General features: G+C 47.9%; 1 protein-coding gene across 1 annotated transcript; it reads right to left on the bottom strand.

Moving 5' to 3' along the window:
* Nucleotides 1-301: 301 nt before the first annotated feature.
* ACTR1A (actin related protein 1A) lies at nt 302-18,676 on the bottom strand. The gene is made up of 11 exons (XM_059054133.2): nt 18,541-18,676; nt 9,285-9,349; nt 8,020-8,095; nt 7,156-7,281; nt 6,227-6,351; nt 4,821-5,037; nt 3,990-4,082; nt 3,205-3,379; nt 3,040-3,101; nt 2,280-2,320; nt 302-2,102 (listed from the first exon to the last, which is right to left on the bottom strand). Exons 1-11 carry the CDS (start codon nt 18,586-18,588, stop codon nt 2,000-2,002), a joined length of 1,131 nt encoding a protein of 376 aa, XP_058910116.1. The 5' UTR covers nt 18,589-18,676; the 3' UTR covers nt 302-1,999.
* Between the last annotated feature and the right edge of the window lie 1,020 nt (nt 18,677-19,696).

Below are 19,696 nucleotides of genomic sequence, written 5' to 3'. Positions count from 1 at the left end.
CTCATCCATGGGCTTGGGCATGTGCACAGTCCTGGGACCCTCATTCCTGACCTGGTCTTTGGGCTTCGTTGTGAACACCATCTTCTCTGCATCCACCTGACAGGTTGGGGCTTGGGCTAAGGTCAGGCCAAGTCTGGCTGGAGCAACAGTGCCCTCTAGAGGGCAGACTAGGCCCAGTCACAGCCTCAGATTCCAGGTCCACAGCTCCTCTCTCCTCCCTCCTCTCTCCTCCCTCCTCCCTCCTCCCTCCTCCCACCTCCCACCTCCCACCCTGCACTGGCTACAGACAGAGGCCCAGCTGTTGTGTCTATTGGAACGAGTTTATTTAAGTACACTGGGCCCCACCAGGCAACGTGGTTTGTGCGAGGCTGTGCGAGGGACAGGCTTGGGCTAAGGGCGGGGGAGGTGAGCTGGTTAAGCACACTGCAGTCTGTGGGTCGCCACATCACTTTCACACACACCTGCTGCTGCGGCCCACACCTGGCAGGGCCTTTGGTCATTGGACGGCATGGGGGAGAATACTGCCTGGAATCTGGGATCAGGGCAGGTCTTGGTGTCACAGGTGAGGGTGCCGGTGAGTATCTGCTAGCCCCAGCTTTGCACCATCTGGCCTGAAGAGCCTTGGGACCACTGCCAGGCCAGCCCAGTCCAGGGCAGGCACCTGGCCCCACTGGACCAGAGGAGGTGAGCCTGAGCCCATCAGCTCCTGGCACTCTGGTCTGGCCCCTCCCTAACCAAACAAATGTAAAGACAAGAATGGCACAAATCAGCCCAGAGGGGGCCATCTCGCCTCTACAACCTAGTCCCCCCTGGGTCAGCTAGCGTGGGAAAAGGCAACTTAATTGCAGATCTTTCTCCAGTCCTAAGGAGGCTGGATCCCCAACACCCCTCCTTTGCTAGCAGCCTCTGCCAAAGGGTGATTCTACCTCCTGTTTCAGAAAATCCAACCAGCAACCAGCCTGTTGATTCCAGGGTGGTGAGCAAGTGGAAGAGGGAGAAAGAAAGAGGCTGGAGTGACTTTGAGTGTAGCCTCTGATCCCAAATGGTCCTGAGGCCTATGGATACTGTCAGTTCACTGTTAGCAGGGAGTGGCGGGGCCCTGGACGCTATGCTAAGCTTAGGTGCTGTAAACGTTAGTGTGAACAGGGTGACTGGCGGGCAGGAGGCAGTGAGCTCCCTCGCTCCAGTCCCTGTACTGAACAAACACTTCAATAAATAAAACTGAAGATGGCTTTGCCCATGGATGGATGGAAAGCAAGGGCCTGGGGCCAACAGGCTCCTGAAACTCTCCCGAGATCCCCGGATGGGGGTTGGGGGTTAGAGTATTAACTCTGCCACCCATCAGAAGTAGCACTACTCCTGCCCTCCTCAAATGCCCAGTGTGGTCCTGGTCTCCAGGTGAAGCTGAGGGCATCCTGCCCCCTCCTGATACCGAAGTCTCAGTAACCGCTCCTGGAGTGCTTTTCCAGCTTTCTAAACCCAGACTGCAACAAAACCAGACAGAACTCAACCCTGGCCCTCAGTCTGTGATCAAGAGGCATCGAGAGCAGAATGATGAGCAAGGGGAGGCAGCAGCTGCCTTGGGCCACAGAGCACCCTGGGTGGGGTAGGGGTGGGGCTGGCCCAGCCTAGGATGGGCAGCAGCAAGGTCTCGGGGGTTGGGTTTACCTCCCTCTCTGTCTCCCTATGGTAGTAAACATAGTCCCACACAGCCAGCCAAAGACCCCGCTGACGGAGCAGGTCCCTCGTCAGGGGCCAGTTAGTGGTCAACCCCAGGTCTCAGGCCGTCACCATCGTGGGTAGTTCATCGTCCTTTCTGGGCCCCGGGATCCCTGGGATCCCCGGGCCACACGGCACTCGCATATGCGCACACGCTCGTACCCACACACCCACACACACACTCATACACACAGGCAATTCCTCGCAAACACTCCGACTCAAGAAAGCGAGTTTTAAAGTGGAGTTAACTTCAGAGAGAGGTGAAGATGATGTCCCAATATTAGAAGGTTTTCCTGTGGATGGATCGGGCACCGTCTTCCTCGTATTCCTTCTTAGAGACCCACATCTTTTTAAAGGTGTCCAGGGAGGCAAGGATGGAGCCCCTGGAGTGGAGGGAATCCAAAGGAACAATCTCAGAGAAGGGGAGTGGGTATTCATGGAGCCAGCCAGTCCCCCTGGGGCCAAACCAGACCAGGCTTTTCTTTAAAGGGATGGGGTGGTGAGGGGTAATCAATGCCTTTGCTTCCTGTTCCGCTCTTATGCCCAGAAGAGCTACTCACCCAATCCATGTGGAATACAGTCTCTCTTGCGGTGCAGATATCTGCAGGGGTGGGTGGAAAGAGAATCTGAGACGTCCATCCTCCCCTCTCCCTTTCCCTGCCACTACTCACCTTTATGGCCAATTCTCACTGCCAGTGAGAGCCGGTGGATACATGGATACATTTCAGTGGATATATTTCATAAAACAGGCTTTAAGTTATGTCCCTGCTGGACCCTGTGGCCTCTCTGGGGGGTACTGTGGCCAGCCTGCTCATCTGAAGGAACAGGTTCCCGGCATCCCTAAGTATCTATGGCTCCCAGGGAAGCTGGGGCTATCTGGGGGCAAGATTTGGCTCCGTCTGGGGCTGGTGGGAAGCAGATTGTACAGCAGGAACCACACTCCTCCATTCAGGATCCCTCCTTCCTCAGGCAGGCCAGCTCTCCTCAGCAGTCACTAAGATGTTAGACTGTGTCACAGGGGAGCAACCAAAGTCAGTCTCCTGTCAGTGTTACAGTTTCCCTGAAAGACCACATGTGGGGCCCTCAGCCTAGCACCCTGCCACATCTGGGAATCAGAACTGCCCCCTTTTGTGAAGAGGGAGAGTGAAGATGGGTCCTCCCCTCTGGTGGGCTTCAGGGGCAGAGTAGAAGCTGGGAGCCATCTGGCGGTGCCCGAAAAACTTGGGCAGAGCAGGAGGGGAGGCCACGCCTCATGGCCCTCCAGATCCTGGGAGGCTCAGTTCCACCCAGCCCCTGGCCCCGCCCCCAGCATGCTCCTACCCTGATCTTCACATCTTTCGGAGCCAATTTCTTCACTTCACTCAATAGCCTGTCACCAAAACCTGAATGGGCAGGAAAGGAGAATCTCATGTCAATTCTCTGGGTGTCTGGGCCCAGCAGTATGTGGAAGCTTCCTGGGGAAGGGCGCTGAGAGCAAAGACCAACCTTTGAACAGGGTGGAGCCTCCCGAAAGGACGATGTTAGAGAAAAGTGTGCGCCGCAGGTCCATGTCAGACTTCTGGATGGCGAACACCAGCACCTCATGGATGCCCTCGCTCTCCTCGCCGATCAGGTCTGGCCTGAACAGCAGCTCAGGTGCCCGGAATCGGGAAGGACCAATCTGCGGGGGGGCCGCAAGTTTCTCAGGCTGGGGTGGGGGCTGAGGTCCCTCTGGGAGTGGAAATGGAAGAGGGCCCTCTGCCCACGGTTTAGTAACCAGGTGGCTAGGAAGGCCATGCTCAGGCAAGACCTTGTACATCAAGGGCACAACGAAGAACAAAGAGAGGGCTCCTGGGAACAAAAAGGAACAAACAGGGCTCCTGGGAAACTACAGAGAGGAAGCTCCTGTGTGTAATCCTAGCTCTGGCACTTGCCAGCCAGAGACTTAATAGATGGATTCATTCATTTGTGGAAATTTCTTCCTATCAGTGGAGGTCCAGGGAGATGGAACTCACCCTACACTGTGCCTAAGTGGTTAAGGATAGCACTATACCTCACCCTTCCTAGTCCCATTCTGACCTAGGAAAATGCCTCTGGTGCCTCCTCCCCTCCACACCGGACAAGCAAAGTCCTGGGCACCTCGCTCTGCAGAAGATGCTGCAGCTCAAGAGCTATGCTGCTCCAGGCAGACAGTGTGAAGGACCTGACTCCAGCCTGCCTGTGGGAAGTTTGGTTTGGGCCCAGAGCTTTTGGGGCCTGGGGGGCCTGAGGGGAGAGGTCCGGCCGCCTACCTCAATGGTGCTGCCGTCGGGCAGGTAGTACTGTGCCTTCTCCGTCTCTAGTGTCTCATCCTTCTGGGGGTTTATGGATAGGTAGCACGCTCTCTGCAGAACCAAGCACAAGTCAGGCAGGCAGGCAGGAAACCTGGCGACTACCCAGTCAAAGTCCCTGGGAGTGATGTGCTGCTGCAGAAATCTGCCCATTGCAGTGACTGCCCTAAAGGTCGTTAGAGCCGCATATGCTAAGTGCCACCCAGTGAGGGCTGACCGAAATCTCCCTGCCCCTTCTTAGGATATGCGTTTTCACCTGCTCCACCTTCCTGGTGGGCAAGTGTGGCAACTCAGCTTTCTGGATTTGGGTCTGAGACCACACCCTAATTTTAGTCCAGACTCAGGTGTTTTTCTCCTACTACTCATACGGTTCTGGGTACCGCCTACCCAGCTCCGAGGTCTCCTAGAGCTGTAGGTGGCAGGAGGGTTCATTTTACCTAAAAAGAAAAAAAGTGTTCTGACTTCTTCAAGGATGTAAAAGAACGTATATTATTTGTACGTAATGTATAAAAAACGTTAAATAAACGAGCATGGGTGTGCTCATCTCCCAGCTGAGGAAATAGAGGCAGCTCCCTTTCTACCACAAGACGGACGGCAGCACTTTGGAAGGTGAGTCGGTCAGGGTCAGGGGACCCAGCTGGAGATCAGAGAGCTGCCAGGAGGCCTGGCTGGGGAGGGCAGAGCCTGATCCCCAGGACAGGAGCTTCACAGCTCTTCACTTCAGGTCACGGAGGTCCTGGCTGCTGTTCCCATTCCCTCTCCCAGCCCTGGGCCCATGGGGGCAACACTTACTTCTTTTATGGCCTTGACAATCTCAAACTCGGAGGATGAGTGGAAATCATAGCCTTCCTTGCGCAGGTAGAGGCGAAGGAAGCGAGAGACGTCCCGGCCAGCAATGTCGATGCGCATGATTGAGTGGGGCATGGCAAAGCCCTCGTAAATGGGCACGGCGTGGGTGACGCCATCCCCAGAATCCAGCACCACACCCGTGGTCCTGCCGGTGGCATAACTGAAGCAAAGGGGGCAAACCATCACCAACCGCTGCCTCCTCACTCTGGGAAGAAACTCACTTCTTGCTAGAGTTCAATGTCAGCTAAACTAAAGCTGGGGCCTGCCTTCTCCAGAAGCCTTCGACTGGACTAAGTACGAAGGCAGCCTGAGTACTGAAGCAAGCAAGCCTGTAGTGTCTGAAGGAAAGGAGCTGAGCCTCTCCAAGCTCCCTCCCCAACCCCCAGAAGAGCAGGCCTTCTAACCGCAGGAGATGGCCTAGCCTTCAACTGCTTCAGGGACCCAGCCTGAGGGACAGTTTTTACTCTCTAGCCAAGAAGAAAAAACTCAAATGCCTACAGGGGTCAGGCAGGAAAAGTGAATGAGTAAAAGAAAATAATATCTTCACTTTCATAAAAACCTAGCTTTTTCCCACATGGCCCTCTAGGTCTGTCCTTAGTTTTTTCTCTTTTGGTAAAGACAAGGGTACAGACATATATTTCTGTGATATGAGGCGAAAAACCCACAATGTTTCATAAATAGCAACTGACATTCTGCCTTTGTGTTGGGAGGACAACAGGCAATGGAGAGGACTGTGGTGAAGTCAAGTTTGCAAGCCCTATCTAAAGTGCAGCTGCTATTTTATTTCAGCTCCAGCTGATTTTTGTTCTAGAGGAGTGCAGGCCCAGCATTACCAGATCGTCCCATTTTTTCAGAGAAGCCGGAAATTTGGATTTTGATAGGAAATGTCCTAACTTTTAAATGCTGGTTCACAGTTTTTTAATGGGGCCAAACACATGCCATCTGTAGGTCACCAGTGTACGATCTCGGCAAAATACCTAACCCTGGTGTGAGGCAGGTTGGGAGGGGTGTGAGAACAGGGAACACAGAGGTGTTTTCATCACGACCCTATCACCGGCCTTGCATAGCACCCGGCACAAGTAGGCCCTGAAATAATACCCGAAGTCATTACAGGGGCCTGCAGGGAGAGCTGTTGCAGCACACGGCCTTCCCAGCGGGCTGAGTGGACAGCCTCTGGCACCAAACCAGCAGGGAGTTCCGAGACTGGGAAACAGCCTCAATGCTCCCTTTCCCACCATCCAACCTTCCCTGGCAGAGATGCTCAGGTGACTCTGAACCAACCCAAAGGAGAGGCAGCCTCGACTCTGCCAAAGGACTGCTTTCCCCACAAGGGGCCAGTTGCTACTCACAGGCTGAGCACAGCTTGCATGGAGATGAAAAGGGCTGGCACATTGAAGGTCTCGAAGAAAACTTCAGCAGCTCGTTCCCGGTTTTTCCGCGGGTTTAAAGGTGCCTCCGTCAGGAGCACAGGATGCTGGTGAAAGATGCCCAGATGGCAATCAGGGCGAGGCCAGATTCCCACCCCTCATTATACTGTGTGGCTGGTTGGAGAGCTCAGGTGACCTTTGTCAGCCTCTCTCCAAAAAAGGACAAACTGGGCTTGTCACCTATCCCCACCCAAGTCAGTTTCTCAACTTTCTAAATTCACACCCCCTTTAAAGTCTCATTCTGTCCTCATCCCCTACTCCCCTCCTTGTCTTCCAAGATTCTTATATAGGTCCTTGTACCTACTGTATAGCTCCAGTTGTCAAGATTTTGCTAAACTCTAAATTTGGAATTATGACAATAAAAATAATAGTTAAAATTTTTTTCTCAAAATAGAAAATTAAATTTCAATATTAATATTGACTATACTTTAAAAAAATGGAACATATCCCTCCCCTGGAAATTCTGATAAGCCTAGTATGCACCTTCCTTTTGTGTTTCCGAGTTGAGACTTCCTTTCTTAGAAGGTAAAGAGTATAGGCTCTGAAGTCTGAAAGACGTGGGTTTGAATCCCAGCTCTACTACTCTATTCACTGGGTGATCTTAAAAACACCACCTGGCTTCTCTGACCTTCTGTTCCCTTGTTTATAAAATGGAGATGATACTACCTGTATCTCATAGGAATGCTGTGAAGATTAAACGCAAACATGTGTGGAAAGCACATGGCCTGGTGCCTAGAACATAAGACTCAAACGCTCGTGGCAGTTATCATCGTCATCCGCCTCATCTCTGGGGTAGGGGCTCTGCCTGCTCTGCAAACCCTGCAGGGGCACCCTGAACATAGGACCCTCACCTCCTCTGAGAAAGTCTGCAGCTGGTCCTTAGAATAGACGTATTGCCAGATGCGCTCCATGTCGTTCCAGTCCTTGACGATGCCGTGCTCCATGGGGTAGCGGATGGAGAGCAGTCCTCGGTGCTCCTGGGGGCAGAGAGCAGCACTTACAGCAACAGCCAGCCTCTCAGCAGGGCTGCCAGGTGGGCCCTGCTCTTCCAGGGCCTGCAGTCCTCAACCACAGCTAAGGGCGGGACACCCAGCCTCCAAGTCTCTAAACTGTATGCTGCGAACTGGACTCAGTGCCCAACCAGCTGGTAAAGCAGAGGGCTTCTGCATTTCCGTGGGCCGCTGGGTGGCACCCTCCTCATTGCCTGGTTCCAGGACACAATCTCTTGGCATTTGCAACCAAGGTTGGCAACAATGATTCTGTTGTTCTGCTTCTAGAAGCTGCCTGAGGAAAACTGTGCTAATTAACTGTGCTAATTAACTGCCAAACTGTGCTAATTAACTTATCCCCAGGGTATCCCAGCTAGAATCTCCCCCCAATCACTTCTGCCAAAAAAATAACGAAGCCAGTCAACTTAATCATTGGCAATGTAGTGACAGAGTACAGAAGGAAGGCAAAAGCCCACTTTTCTAGACTGGTCTCTATTTCCCAAAGTGGGGTTCCAGATATTTTTTTCTCTAAAACCAGAGGCTGTTCCTGGGAGAACGAAACCAACTAGGTTTACTCTCTCTAGAATGAGAGAATGAAAGGGGAGAGTTCAAGAGGAAATTGCTTCTTTTACTCGTGGCCATGTCCCACTGTGGGACACTGCCTGAGTGGGGAACGATGAAGGTCCCCTGCTGGCTTGACGTTTCTTCAGTAGGACTGGGGATTACCTCTGCTTTGGGGCCAATGAAGATGTCGCCTTCAAGGGCACCTGCCATGACACGAACATGTTTGGGTCTGCCCACACTACAAAAGAGAGCAGGGAGGACCATCACTTTTCATTTCATGACACAACACGTGACAGAACACGGGAAGGATGTACTGATGCACGTACTTGGATGGGAAGAAATATACTCAGTTCTACTGTGATTACTGTTGAGGAATGAGATTATAGTTGATTTTGATTTTCCTCTTTCTACTTTTCTGCACTTCCCGCAATTTCTATAATAAACATGTATTATTTTATTTTTTTGTATTTATTATTTTGTCATTTGTATTTCATATATTTCATATATTTATATTATTTTATAAGTTGTTAAAACAAATTCTGGAGGATTCAATACCTCTAGTTCTTCTTTTTCCACAGTATATATGCAGATCAAGAGAGACTGGGAAACAAGAATTCATTTGGATCGATTAACTCAAAAAGTTTTTGTCTCCTTAGCCTCCTGCCCAGGCCTCCTATTAAGGAAAACTGTGATGTTGTAACTGACAGATGGCCTTTCTTCCTTTTTCTACTGCTCTGAGCCCCTTTCCCAGGCACCCGTGCCCTTTTCCTGCCTGCAATCTCTCTGCCTTAGGAAGAAAGTGCTGAGAAAAAAACTCATTCTTGGGCTTCCCTGGTGGCACAGTGGTTAAGAACCTGCCTGCCAACGCAGGGGACATGGGTTCAAGCCCTGGTCCGGGAAGATCCCACATGCCGTGGAGCAACTATGCCCGTGTACCACAACTACTGAAGCCCATGCGCTTAGAGCCCATGCTCCACAACAAGAGAAGCCACTGCAATGAGAAGCCCTCGTGCCGCAACTAGAGAAAGCCCGTGTGCAGCAACGAAGACCCAATGCAGCCAAAAATAAAAATAAATAAATTTATTTTTAAAAAACCAAAAACTCATTCTCACTAGGATGGTAGGTATGGTTTAATGTTAAACCCCATCCTGGGTGATAAGAAGAGGGTTCCATGAAGAGACTGTCATCCAAAGCAATGAGTCACCAATGATAACATTTTTGGTATCAGATAAAATCAAATAAAAAAAAATTCACCTCTCGGATTGTACCCTGCAGGCAAAATTGTCTGCTTGCTCCAAAAGCCAGCTCCTGTCCCTTGCTTGTTGTTTTGAGTACCAAGACTGACCCAAATGAGAGATCCTTTCTCCCTAAAAGATGGAGGGCTGACACCATTATAAAGCTTCTGACTAAGCTACAGAATGACTTACTAGTTTGGAAAGCAGTATTTGGGGATCTGATCACCAGCAAAACCAGCTTTAATCACACCGGATCCCTGAGGAGAGAGAGAAAGAGAAGTCACAATATCACAAAAACAAGAGAAGATATATATCATACAGTATATATAATATGGTTCCATCTTTACTTTAAAAAGAGAGAGACCTTATACTTATGTATACTATATCCACTTGTATGAGAATCTGAACAGTGAACGCACACCAAAGGGAGGGCAGTAGGGCTGGGGATGGTGAGGGGCATTTCTATTGCATACTCTGAGTGTTATTTGATTTTTATGTATTCTTTGACTTTTCTACATTGAACATGTTTTACTTTCGGAATTAAAAAGGGAAATTAATATTAATAAAGGGGAAAAAAAAGAACTCTTGAGGAGAGAAGAGGAAAGTGACTAGAAGCACCAAAGCAGCCAAGTTTAGGAATATAACCAAGGAGGGAAGAGCGCATGATTCTGTTATACCACCGTGGAATGCTTCTAAGCTACTTTCCCAGCTCAGACCCAAACTATCCCTGCCCTCCAAGGCCTCTATGACAGACACCACCACAAGCGCTGCCATACTTGAAGTTAACTCCAATATGACACACGTTGTCTGGTTTTGACTACAGGGGCAGACCACTATGCTTTGTGGGGGGGTTGTGGTTGCTTTGTTTTTCACTATGCTTTGCTTTACTTGTTGGTCTCTTGAGGTAAAGAGCAGGAAAGTCCTAAAGCACTGTCTGAGAAGAATCTGATGTCTCCCACCATCATCTCTTGTACCACCCAGGCCCAGCCAAAGTAAACATTGACTCTGGACATCAACTCCACGCAGGACAGATGTCGAGGCCTGATACTGCTTGAGATTCACCCTGTTTTCTTCCTTCTTAATTCTTCTACCACCACACCTGATACCCTCATCCTTCCACCCCCCCCAACACAGTTTGCAGCTGCAAGTGCAATTAGGGCAAGGCTTTTCCTGCTGCATGTTGACCACTTCTCCTGGGGCGAGTGTAATATTGATATTTCCAGGACCTGCACAGCAAGCAGTAAACACATCAGGAGAGCTAACTAGCCAAGGTTACCTTGGTACCAAAGGCTTCCTGGCAACAGCCCTGGATCCCTCTCTCTGCTCTTCTATAGGAGAAGGGCAGGGGGTGGGGTGGGGTGAGATGGGTCATCCTGGTGCCTGATCGTAGCAAGACAGAGGGAGGAGGTAAGAAATGGTTGAAGGACAGGGAAAGCAGTATGGGAGGAGAGCAGGGCAAGCCAGTTCTCTAAGACAGCAGGAACCTCTGCCAACAGAAAAAACAGGAGACAATGTGCAAACTCATTGGCCTGGGCAGAACAGCAAGGAGCGTGGAAAAGGTGCAGCTGTAAACTGAGCTCAAAGACCGGGAAGAAGGAAAATACTATCTTACTGCAAACCCAAGGGCTCTGAGACAGCAGCACAGCTAGTGAAAAGAACACTGTACAAGAGAACTCTGGGAACTTGTGAGCTCAAGCTTCCAATAATTGCCCACTGCCTTCATCTGGGTGTGGTGATGCCAGCAGACTAACTGGATCTCCTGGTAGAGGTTGAAAACAGGAAAAGTAATCTAGAATCTGTGCTTCAGACTCCAGATTTTTTTTTTTTGCGGTACGTGGGCCTCTCACTGTTGTGGCCTCTCCCGTTGGTGGAGCACAGGCTCCGGACGCGCAGGCTCAGCGGCCATGGCTCATGGGCCCAGCCGCTCTGCGGCATGTGGGATCTTCTCGGACCGGGGCACGAACCCGTGTCCCCTGCATCGGCAGGCGGACTCTCAACCACTGCGCCACCAGGGAAGCCCTTTAGATTTTTTTTTTTTTTTTGGCCATACCACGTGGCATATGGGATCTTAGTTCCCTGACCAGGGATTGAACCTGTGCCTCCCACAGTAGAAGTGCAGAGTGTTAACAACTGGATCGTCAGGAAAGTTCCTAGATATTTTTAAGAGATGATTTTCCTGGATATTTGATTTTGAGTACTAGCAAAAGGACTGGAGGCTGAGTGACAAGGCAGATTAAGATGTTAGGTTCTTTTCTTTCTCTCCATCCTTCCGAGCAAGAGTATAACAGGCCCAGTTCAAATACCACCGCCTTGCTCCTGAAGAATCCCCAGTTGGAATTAATTATCCTCTTCCTATTACCTCCCCAAATCACCATTACCTGTTTTACTAGGTAGCATAAATTTCATTCCGCTTTTTTAAAAATAAAAACATATATATATATACTTTTGATGTGGACCATTTTTTAAAGTCTTTATTGAATTTGTTACAATATTGCTTGTTTTATTTATTTATTTATTTTTTGGCCATGAGGCATGTGGGCTCTTAGCTCCCCAACCAAGGATCGAACCTGCACCCCCTGCATTGGAAGGCAAACTTTTAACCACTGGGCTGCCAGGGAAGTCCCCTCATTCTGCTTTCTATTCGAATTTATGGCTTCCACTTTTGTCTCTTTTCAGTGCAAATTCCTTTAAGTCAGAAACTCTGTATATCAGCAGTATCTCACATGTGCAAGGTACTTGAATAGATGCTGGTTGACTAAATGAAAACCAAGCTCAAATGATTGAGCTGATGAAGCCTAAAGTATGGAACCTCAATGAGCAGCTGGAATGCCAGAAGCCCCAGGCAGAGGTGGTACAGGGAAGGCAAAGGCAGTGTTGGGAGTGATGCACAAGGTGGAACCAGACCCAGCTTGTCCCTGCAGCTCCACAAGCTGCCTGGCAGGCCAGCTGAAGAATAGGTGAATAATGGGTGGGGATGGGGGAGCCGGCTGAGTTGCCTCTATTCTGCACAAGCCATACCATAAGAGCATATAAAAGGGGCATGTCAATTTCTTCAGGGTCATGTCAATTTCTTTAACAGTATTTGTAACTAGGAACTGTATACCTGGCAAATGAGCTGCCACTCTCTTTGTTATTCACTCTGGCAAAGCCAAGTAAACAAATGCCTTTTAGAAGCTACTTGAAAAAGTAGTCTCATTAAACATTTGATTTGGGGGACTCGAGTCTGCTGCCAGCCACCACTGACAATTCTCCTTCTGATGCAGGCAAACAAATAGCAAATCCTTCAGCAAGACTCTCCCAGTACCTGCTGGCTATAGGCCTTGTGGCTTGGGCAACCTTATCCTAAGCACTGATTATTCTTGACATGCTGGGAAGGAGGCTAGCTGTCTGACATTTTACAAGTGGGAAGAGGATGCTGAGAGGTGGAGACTCAGATTCTAGAATACTGGTGGCCCATTTTGGCCCAAAGACATATTTTGTTTGGCCCACAAAGTAGTTTTTTTTTTAAATTAATTAATTTATTTAGTTTTGGCTGCGTTGGGTCTTTGTTGGTGCACGTGGGTTTTCTCTAGTTGCGGCTATTCTTTGTTGTGGTGCGCGGGCTTCTCATTGAGGTGACTTCTCTTGTTGAGGAGCATGGGCTCTAGGCGCGCGGGTTTCAGTAGCTGTGGCACACAGACTTAGTTGCTCCGCGGCATGTGGGATCTTCCCGGACCAGGGCTCGAACCTGTGTCCCCTGCATTGGCAGGCGGATTCTTAACCACTGAGTCACCAGGAAGTCCCCCACAAGGTAGTTTTTTAAAAACAACTTTATTGAGATAAAATTCACATGCCGTACAATTTACCCATTTAAGGTGTGTAATTCAATGGTTCTTAGTATATTCACAGAGTGTACAATCATTCACCACAATCTAATTTTAAAACTTTGTCATCATCCCCCAAAGAAACGCTGTATCCATTAGCAGCCACTCTCCATCCTTACCACCACCAACCCCCAGCCCTAGGCAACTACTAATCTACTTTCTGTCTCCATAGACCACAAACTACTTTTACATTAACTTCTAACAGTTAAAAAATTAGAGATTGCACATGAAATTTAATACTTCTGATTTCTCTTGAAAAATCAGAAGATATGGCCACACTGGGCCTGCATTCCTACATGGGGACAACTGGCTGGAAATGAGAAGCAGCTGGCCCTTTGGTCAGGTGTGCCCAATGCACCTTCCAGATTCCTTGCACTGTTGTTAAGGCTACCTTCTCCCCCCGCCCCCCCGCCGCGATCTTTTTAATGTATCTGCTTGGCCTCCGCAGGCACTGAGTTCGAGACCCCTATTCTAGACATGCTTTCTAGCTTGATGTGAAGCACATCTGTGGCTCTCAAAATATACATAATTGAATAGTGAAATTATCTCTGCAAGCCACCTCCTCTTCACTCTCTCCATCAAACTACGGATGGATTCTTTCTGCAATTGTATAACCAACAGCCTGAAAGTCACACCACAAGTGATGGTGTTACATAAATATATTGACTTCATTTCCTCAGCTAATTCTAGTGTCCCTTAAACTTAAGTGAATCAGCACATCTTAAGAGCTGATGACAATCAACAGATGAATGGATAAAGAAGATGTGGCACATATATACAATGGAATATTACTCAGCCATAAAAAGAAACGAAATTGAGTTATTTGTAGTGAGGTGGATGGACCTAGAGTCTGTCATACGGAGTGAAGTAAGTCAGAAAGAGAAAAGCAAATACTGTATGCTAACACATATATATGGAATCTTAAAAAAATGGTTCTGAAGAACTTAGGAGCAGGACAGGAATAAAGACGCAGATGTAGAGAATGGACTTGAGGACACGGGGAGGGGGAAGGGTAAGCTGGGACGAAGTGAGAGAGTGGCATGTACTTATATATACTACCAAATGTGAAATAGATAGCTAGTGGGAAGCAGCTGCATAGCACAGAGAGATCAGCTCAGTGCTTTGTGACCACCTAGAGGGGTGGGATAGGGAGGTTGGGAGGGGAGATGCAAGAGGGAGGAGACATGGGAATATATGTATATGTATAGCTGACTCACTTTGTTATAAAGCAGAAACTAACACACCATTGTAAAGCAATTACACTCTGATAAAGATGTTAAAAAAAAAAGAGCTGATGACAAATTGTTAAAAAAAAAGAGACAGTGAAATTTGAACATTGACTAGATATTTGATGATATTAAGGAATTATTATTAATTTTATTAGGTTTGATAATAGTATATTGGTTATGTTTTTAAAAGAGTGTGGGGACTTCCCTGGCGGCGCAGTGGATAAGACTCCACACTCCCAATGCAGGGGGCCAGGGTTTGATCCCTTGTCAGGGAACTAGATCCCAAATGCATGCCACAACTAAGGAACCCGCCTGCCACAACTAAGAACTGGTGCAACCAAATTAGTAAAAAATAAATAAGTAAATAAATAATAAAATAAAAGAGTGTGGAAGAGGGAAGTGGGTGGGAATGTAGATTGGCCAAGAGTTGATAACAATTTCAGCTAGGTGATGGATATGTGGATGTTTGTTATACTATTTCCCCTCCTTTTGTTTATATTTGAAATTTTCTATAATAAGGAGAGCTGGCAAATAAGATGATAACACTTAAGTAAAAATTCAAAACATAAATACTGTACACACACACATTATAAGATACATGTGTCCATAAAATCATGGATGGAAAGGAGCACATCAATTTTACGATGATGCTTTGCTTCTGGGGTTATGTCTGGACCAGAAAGAAAGGATGGGATTTTAGATGGGTACAAAGAGGCTTCAATTATATCTGTAATGTTTTATTTCCTAAAAAAATATGAAGCAAATATGGCAAATGACATTTATTAAATCTGGGTAGAAGACACATGCTACATGGGTGCTTGTTATATACTTCTCTGAACTTTTCTGTGTGTTTAAAGTATCCCACTTTTAAAAAGGTGGCTAAAGCAGCATAACATTCCCCCCAAACAGTTGAACTCTTAGCTTGAAAAACTTGTAAGGATCTGGCATTGTTCCTGCATTTAGGCCCATACAGTATGGTCATGAAGACAATCTTAAAATTGACCAGAATGTTGATCCATTTTAGGAAGGAACTTAACCTTCGAGATCTTCACAAAGATTTGAGCTTCAGAATAAACATGGTATTCTAATCAAAGTGTTGTGGTCCTCAGAATGTGGCCTGGGAGCTGCCCTCCTCTTTCTTGTATTACTATCTATGATATGCCTTTGGGAAGAATGACTTATGCTTATTTATTTATTTATTTATTTTTGGCTGCGTTGAGTGTTGCTGCACGCGGGCTTTCTGTAGTTGCGGCGAGCGGGGGCTACTTTTCATCGCAGTGAGCGGGCTTCTCATTGCAGTGGCTTCTCTTGCTGTGGAGCACGGGCTCTAGGCACGCGGGTTTCAGTAGTTGTGGCACGCAGGCTCACTAGCTGTGGCTCATGGGCTCTAGAGCACAGGCTCAGTAGTTGTGGCACACGGGCTTAGTTGCTCTGCAGCATGTGGGATCTTCGCGGACAAGGGCTCGAACCCGTGTCCCCTGCGTTGGCAGGCGGATTCTTAACCACTGCACCACCAGGGAAGCCCTAATTACACTCTCTTTAGCCCAGAAATAAAATTGTGGCAGCATGGTAAGCAATGGAGCTGCTGAATCTGCTAGAAACACATTCTCTCTTTTTTTTTTTTTTTTTTGCGGTACGCGGGCCTCTCACTGTTGTGGTCTCTCCCGTTGCCCAGCCGCTCCGCGGCATGTGGGATCTTCTCGGACCGGGACACGAACCCGTGTCCCCTGCATCGGCAGGTGGATTCTCAACCACTGTGCCACCAGGGAAGCCCAAGAGACACATTCTCAAAATATAAAGTTGGCTCAAATATTTCAAATGATTTTTCCTATCCATCTTTCACTTTGAAACAAAACAAAACTCTCTAAATATCAAACAGCAAGAACTACCTGAGGCCCCATATCTAAAACTGTGGCAGATGCCCAGTAAATCCTAGTGGGAAAATTACTTAAGTTTCTCCTATTTTACCTTTTGGTGGGATTGTTGGCATAATAAAGGAAATGTTTTCCCAGAAACAAGCAAGTCTATTCCTTAAGTCTTAAAACTGAAAACGCACCACTGCTTTGATGCATTTCAAATACACTACCAAGAAAGAGAAAGAAGGAACTAAGAAGCATTCACTTAAGTGACATTAAAGAAAGCGGATGGAGATAGAACTGCTGCCCAACAAATCCAGAAGCAAAGGATCTGGTGGGATGGACAGACTACTCCTTCTGCACTGCTGATGAAAACAGGAGATTGCTAATTTCTTTTTTTTTTTTTTCTTTTTAAAACTAAGAAAAAGGCAGATGAAGCACACACAAACTGGCTGAAGATAGAAATAGTGTTCTCTGAAAATTAACATCAAGAACAAGGAGTCCTACTCAACCCTGTGCAGTAACTAACTAGGCTCCCCCCACCCCCCACAATCCTTTCTTTATTTAGGGACATCTTCGTTACCATGATAGAGATATTCAGTCATTTATCCCCCCACCCATCAGTAAAATTAAAAATCCAATGTGCACATAGTGGTGTCAGGCCCTAGATACTGTATGTGGGAGGGAGGTGGGGAAAGAGAGAGTAATGAAAAACGAAGGAATACCAATTTTTTCCCACAAGGGTTTAACAGTCTAATGAAGCAGACAAAAAAAAAAAAATTGCTCCCCAACATGAGATGTCTCACTGAGCTCAACCTCCTTCCTGGAGAGAAGGAAAGCTAACTAAAGAAGCACCTTTCCTTGGAAAAAGTGAGGAATTTAGAACCCAATCTCAATCTGAGTCTTGGCTCCTTAATTCATAAACCAGGCGGTTTGAATACTGTTAGTTAACCTCTCCAAGCCTCACTTTTCTGCATATTTCAAGTTCTATCTACATATCAGTGTTGAAGCTTAAATGAGATGATGCAAATGAAAGGAACTTTCAAGTGCGCAAGGTCCCAAGGGCTGAATCAACGGAGCAAATGTGACAATCACTTTAAGACAGAATTGGCAGTTTTTCCTCAATGGAGGGATTCAGAGACTTAGAAGGGGATTATTAAGGTAGCAACCAATCTCCATGAGACCAAACCTTTGAGTGGAAGACAGAAATCTTTTTTTTTTTTTTTTTTTTTTTTTTTTTAACAACTGCCTCATTCCGCCAAAAATAAGAGCTGCAGGGCTTCCCTGGTGGCGCAGTGCTTGAGAGTCCTCCTGCTGATGCAGGGCACACGGGTTCGTGCCCCGGTCCGGGAAGATCCCACATGCCGCGGAGCGGCTGGGCCCATGAGCCATGGCCGCTGAGCCTGTGCTCCGCAACGGGAGAGGCCACAACAGTGAGAGGCCCGCGTACAGCAAAAAAATAAAATAAAAGAGCTGTATTTAGATTCTTTCCATTTGTCACTACTGATGCATTTGCGTGGGGTACTATCAAGAGGAATAATGGATAAAGAACCGGATTTAGGGCACCTACACGATGCGACCTTGCGCTCACTTTTACCTCTTTGCACTTCAGTTTTCACACTTGTAAAACGAGGATAAAAATTCCTGCCTCAACTATTCACCCGGTTTTTGTGAGGATCCAGTTCGAATGTATGTGAAACCCCCATGTAAGCGCTAGAGCGCCTGGCAAATATTATGTTTAGTAATTTTTTCCCCCAGAAACTAGGCGTTCCGAAGAGGAACGTACCTCCCTGCTTGCTTTGTCACTCTCCTTTCTTCTCGACTTTTATTAACTCTGTAATTTATAATCACAGAAAAAACTGAAATCCTAAGCACATTTCTGGCACCAGACTCTCGAGCCCCACCCAGGTACACCGCCTAGCCTCCCAGCCAGCTCGGGATCTAAGGAAACTTCGCCCTTCTCCACCAGCAGGCGGGCCCTAGCCAGTCAGGCCGCACCACTGGGAGTTCCAGAAACCAATCCCAACAGCCCTTGTGCACCGCACCGCCCCTTAGAGAGGTGAAACACTATGGCGGCCCGGAAGAACGACAGGGACGCGAGCCAATCACTGCAGAGGGCTGCCCTCATCATGCAAGGCCCAGAGGCGGGGTCATCGGTCAAGATGGAGAGCCAGAGGAGCCAATAGAGTTATCGGAAACCGGGGAGGGGCGGGCGCCGGGCGCTCACAGAGCGGTTAAGGCCCCTTGAGCCAAGGGCCCAAGGACCCTGCCTCGACTATAACCCTTCCCTTTATCCATCCCAAGGTTCTCCATCCTATGGTTGCTGGCCGGCTGGCCGCCCTGTCTGCGGACTACGGGTCGGGGGAGGACGGAGGCGGCGGCGGCTGAACCCGCCTGACAGGCCGGGCCAGTGACAAAGAGCCGGCGGCCCAGACTGAAACACGGGAAGCGATCCCTTCGGGGAGAAGAGCATAAGCCCCGCTAGGGGGATGCAACTCACGTTGTCGATTACGACAGGCTGGTTGGCGATCACATCGTAGGACTCCATGGCAGAGGAATCTCTCCTTCCGAGGAAGGAACTGCCAGCCTGGTCCTCCGCTAACGCCACTGACACACATGCGCAGTCTAGCCGCCGGTACAGGGCGGCCAGGGAGCCGCCCGACCTCGCTTCCGAAGAACTACAACACCCAGCATGCCTTGCACCTGAGTTAGCCATCCAGGAGGCTTCGGAGGCCTGCCTAGTTTAAGGGACGGGGCGTCGCGTGTCCGACGCACAGTACCCTGGGCTTTGTAGTCTCCGTAGATAAGTAGAAGGGTACGCCGATTGATGGTTGCATTGCATGCCCGGATATGTAGTCCCTTTGAAGCGATTCGCAGTGCATGCTGAAATATGTAGTCCTGGGTACTTGTCTGTAGTTCGGTTTGGATTGATCAGTAACTTGTGGATGTTTGGATTTTACAGATGAGTCCTTCCACTCCCTACTCCGGACGATTTGAGGTTGCCATGTTCTCATATGGGTCTATAAGACGTTAATAAACATCTATTACAAAATAAACAGTTTCTAAACATCTATTACCATCACACACTAATAAAAGGAAATTTTGATACACACGGGGAGGAACCTATTCCCAGGACAAAGAAAAATAATTTATATTGCATAAAATTTGCTTTTTTTGAAAAAAAAGTACATTTTGGTTGATTTTCCCATTTTTTCCTGGATAGGTGTAAACTTGGTAACATGCTAACATTGGTCTGAAGACTGGCATTTGGAACTACTGGTATAGATGATCTTTTGGTCATTAAAACATCGTTCATCTAATAGCTTCAGTAACAGTATATCTTTAATTTTCATGGGGAGTTACAATTGACATTGATGGATGAGAAAATGGAAGTGAAGAGAGATTATGCGTCTCTGTTTTCTAATGAGCCCAGTGCATTTTTCTCTAAATTATTTCCTCCATCCCTTCAAGTTGCAGGGAACCTTTAGTTAATAGCAGCAGTAGTCAGGACTCTCTTCTATCCCTTTCTCTTGGAATTTCTTCAAGATCATTGAGTGGAAGACACTACTGTAGGAAAAGTTATTGTAGGCAGGAAAATAATTCCCAACCCGGTACCTTAGGAATTAAAACATTTCCCAGTTACAGAAAGTCAAAGG

This window comes from Kogia breviceps, chromosome 2 (assembly GCF_026419965.1).
Source record: "Kogia breviceps isolate mKogBre1 chromosome 2, mKogBre1 haplotype 1, whole genome shotgun sequence".
Lineage (NCBI taxonomy): Eukaryota > Metazoa > Chordata > Mammalia > Artiodactyla > Physeteridae > Kogia > Kogia breviceps.
The sequence above is the reverse complement of the archived record's forward strand: the minus strand, read 5'-3'. Positions and strand labels throughout refer to the sequence as shown.

What these genes read in the sequence shown, in the direction of transcription:
- ACTR1A (XM_059054133.2), bottom strand. Translation starts at nt 18,588, where the DNA reads ATGGAGTCCTACGATGTGATCGCCAACCAGCCTGTCGTAATCGACAAC. An exon ending in AAATACTGCTTTCCAAACTA is followed by an intron (nt 8,096 to 9,284) that starts GTAAGTCATTCT and finishes TCTCTTTTGTAG; the next exon opens with TGTGGGCAGACCCAAACATG. An exon ending in CCGACGGCAGCACCATTGAG is followed by an intron (nt 3,380 to 3,989) that starts GTAGGCGGCCGG and finishes GCCCCCCCGCAG; the next exon opens with ATTGGTCCTTCCCGATTCCG.